The sequence below is a fragment of the Fopius arisanus genome, unplaced genomic scaffold (assembly GCF_000806365.1).
Source record: "Fopius arisanus strain USDA-PBARC FA_bdor unplaced genomic scaffold, ASM80636v1 scaffold00043, whole genome shotgun sequence".
Lineage (NCBI taxonomy): Eukaryota > Metazoa > Arthropoda > Insecta > Hymenoptera > Braconidae > Fopius > Fopius arisanus.
Genome location: NW_011887782.1, coordinates 462,262 through 465,791, shown reverse-complemented (window position 1 = coordinate 465,791; position 3,530 = coordinate 462,262). Strand labels below are relative to the sequence as shown.

The 3,530-nt window shown below is 34.4% G+C and overlaps 1 protein-coding gene across 1 annotated transcript in view; it reads right to left on the bottom strand.

Annotated features, from left to right (window-relative positions):
• The window catches only part of Dh44 (diuretic hormone 44), an 8,042-nt gene extending 5,994 nt beyond the window's left edge, over positions 1–2,048 (bottom strand). Inside the window, exons 1-3 of the mRNA XM_011305574.1 lie at positions 1,994–2,048; positions 1,307–1,499; positions 33–401 (exon numbers count right to left, since the gene is read on the bottom strand). Of these exons, the coding sequence (XP_011303876.1) occupies positions 60–401; positions 1,307–1,477 (513 nt within the window). The 5' untranslated portion in view covers positions 1,478–1,499; positions 1,994–2,048 and the 3' untranslated portion in view covers positions 33–59. The remainder of the gene's footprint in view (positions 1–32; positions 402–1,306; positions 1,500–1,993) is intronic.
• Between the last annotated feature and the right edge of the window lie 1,482 nt (positions 2,049–3,530).

Genomic DNA, 3,530 nt, shown 5'->3' with positions numbered 1-3,530 from the left:
TTTTTTCCTAATAGTACGAAAGTATAGCTCACCTCAGCAGGTTGGTCTAGTTGAATATTTCAATTACGAGAATTTTCCGCATCATATCCAGCCAAACTCTTTATATAACTATAGTCTGGATTGTCAGAAAACACTTTATGAGTGTATTGGCATTCTACTTCTTCACTATTCATTAGAATACTCGGAGAAATTATATCAAATTCAGCCGATCGTTTTCCAATATCATTAAGTATTTCTCGATTGGCCTTAGCCTGCTCCTGCTGTTGCATCTGTCGCCTACGGGCCAATTCCAAAATGAAGCGCTGCCTCAAAACATCCATAGGATTAGTGATCGAGAGGGAGCTAATTTTCTTTCTTCGTACATTGCTGGAATCCGTATTGTCGATGTTCGGGTATCTCGTCTGCAGAAGGAATAATTAAATCGGCTCATTGACTCTTCAAAAATAACAATGTGACAAAAGTGAAATAATTCAGCAAAAATTATTAAAAATTTAGGTAAAGTTTAGTTTAGTAAAAACAAAGCAGTATTGGCGACAACTAGATGGAGCGTTGAGTCAACTGCGATTCGGTAACTATTATCAAATCGCCGGTTGCCTCAAATGGTCTTCGGTTAGCGTCAACTAGAAATTATAGTTCACACAACTGCGTATTTCCAATTATTAAACTGAAGTTATTTTAATTCGGTGAAATGCGTATTTAATTCAGTGGAAACGTGAAATTGAATTAAATACTGGATAAATCGGCTGGCAGTTAAATAAAATACTATTGTGGTATTTGGTAACGAATGCCCGATTCCGATGGATGAATGATAAAAAAATGTTCAACCGAATCCGTCACGTAAATATAACCTAATCCTTCTATCAATGTGCAGTTAAATGATAGCTGTCGTGAATTTCCGATTAGATCGTTTCAAAGAAAAATTACTAACGGGTGCTTCACTTCAACTTATATGGATTTTAATCAATGAATTGCATTAAAAAGAAGATTTTTACGCCCGAAGGTTTTTACGCGTTTTACTTTCGTATAGAAAATCACGTGATGAATTACCAGTTTTGTACTCGTATACAAAGTAAACGTGCGGTTAAATAAGTGAGTAATGTGAGTACTGATTTGGATCCGGTCCTCTACCTATCCTGAAGATATCATCATTCAATAATTTCAAAGCGGGTCAAAATCCCGAATACATTATTGCTTCAAGTCATGCCAACAAGTGGTCTAAGACTGAAGCAATGGAACATTTATAAAAGTTTGAAGAACACTTTTGGCTTTTGAAACGTAAATTTCGAAGTAATCGCGCGAAGTGTACCTGTTTATTTGCTGCATAATCTGAGTGATATTCCTTGGAATCCCATGTTTTTGCTATATACAGCATCTCAGCTAATATTTCGTATGTAGCTCTTTTGCGATAGGATGTGGATTTTGTTAAATTCATTATCATAGCAGCTATGAACAAACCCGTCAGTATCCTCTTCTTCATAGATGATAAAAATGAATTCTCTCTAAAGCGGACAACATTTTAATAAATTAGTTAGTGCAGTGAAATCTAGGTAGGTAGTGAGAAGTAAATGCTGAAAACTGTTCAAAAGACAAAATTGGCTTCAAGATAGGCCTCGTGTGATCAATGCGTCCACTATAATTTAACCGGAGAAGATGTTTTAATTGATGGATAACTCATGATAAGAGCAGCCTCATGTGTTAACAGAGTTCAATCGACGACTTAAACAAAAGTTTCAGATAGCACGTCTTGCCAACACAAACAAAAATAACACATGGAAATCACATAATGGAGAGACTGAAACTGGAACTTGTTAAGTTGATCGATGTGAGATTCAGGACACTCAAAAAAAATTTTCTTTTGCCAAGAATATTTCCTAACCACAGCAAAATATATTTGGCAAAAGTAATTTTTTTCCTAGTCTATTCATTCTGACTACATTCTAATTATAACAAGAAGAAATGGAACTTATTGACTGATAAAAAATACGTAGCTTACCATGACATGACACATTGCATTTGTGGCCACAATTATATGTTAGATATATATATATATATATCACATATATAATAAGCTACGTATTTTTGATTATTTTATAGTAAACTTTGTAGATCCCTTTTAAACAATATCACTTTTTAGCGCGCTTCAATAATTTTTCCTCGTTTTCTCATTATTTTTTAATGTTCATTCAAGTGCTTCCCGCAACACAAATTTGATCCCAAATTTTAATGTATTTTAGGCTAAAAAGATAAAATTTAAACAAAAGATGACGTTCGATTGACGGTCCACCCGGGCGTTAAGCAAAATCTATTTATACTAGGTCTGTAATTCTTTGTAGGTATTGAGGCATGCGATTTAATTCAATGTGCCCTCGAACAACCCACTAACAACTCTGCTAAACTGACCAATATTTACGAGGAATTTAATAAATTTGATGAAGATGTTTCCAAAAAATTTTATTTTGATATTTGCAAAGGGAAGGTTCGGTTTAAGAAAAAATGTTACCTGATCGATCCCAATCTAGATTATTCCATAGAACTGTAGTTGTTGTAGTTCTAATAAGTTCTAATGAGAGTCTGATGGAGACATTGGGAAGAATGACATTTTTCATGCATATAGTTGTTCGAAAAAATAAATTTCACACATAATCCTATCGATTCATGTACAATTAAATCAATCTGACAGATCAATTTCATTTGAAAGGAAGGAAATGCAAATTTTCGCGAAGCGACATGTATGAATGCATAATGTCTATGTGTGCTTTCGATTTATAGAAAAAAGCAGTTCGCTGTCGACGGCGCGATTGATGCGTGAAAATAAATAGGATGTCAGCACGAATAACTGTTCTCTTTGATACACGCGGATTATTCTGCTCGATACCCGAAGACTATTCCTTTATTCGTTTTTGTGAGTACTTCCCAACCTAGGCAATGTAATAACTTCCTAATGCTCTAAAGTGATGCGATTCTTGATTTATGATGTATATGATATCAACCGAGTTCACTGAAGATACTGAATTAACTGAATCCTTACCCGCGTAGAAAAGTCTTATGAATATCTTTCAAAAATCATTGGAAGAATCTTTGAAAGATTCTTCTGAAGTTGTTCTTGGCGCCCCAAAAAGATTCTTCAGAATACGAAACGTTTTAGAGATAACTTCGGAAGATATTTGGAAGCAAAATTCGCAATATATTTGGAGACTCTTTTTTTTCAAGATCTTCAGCAGAATTGTTTTAAAAGATCTTTAAAAGACGATTTTTTTGTGAAGATCATTGCAAGACTACTTTTTTATGAATATTTGAAGATAATGTTGTTTGTTAAATCTTCAAAAGACGTTCTTTCAACATATTTTTCCCATCAAATTTTAACTGTAGCGGACGACTAGTAGTTGTTCAGCTAGTAGACGATCGCGCATTCAAGTCCCAGTTCGGTCGGTGTTTTTAAGTTTTTAGCCATAGTCCAGATGAAACTCAAATTCGTAATTTGGCAATGGGCGGCAGTCGTCAAGTTTCACCTAGGCTATTACCAAACACAT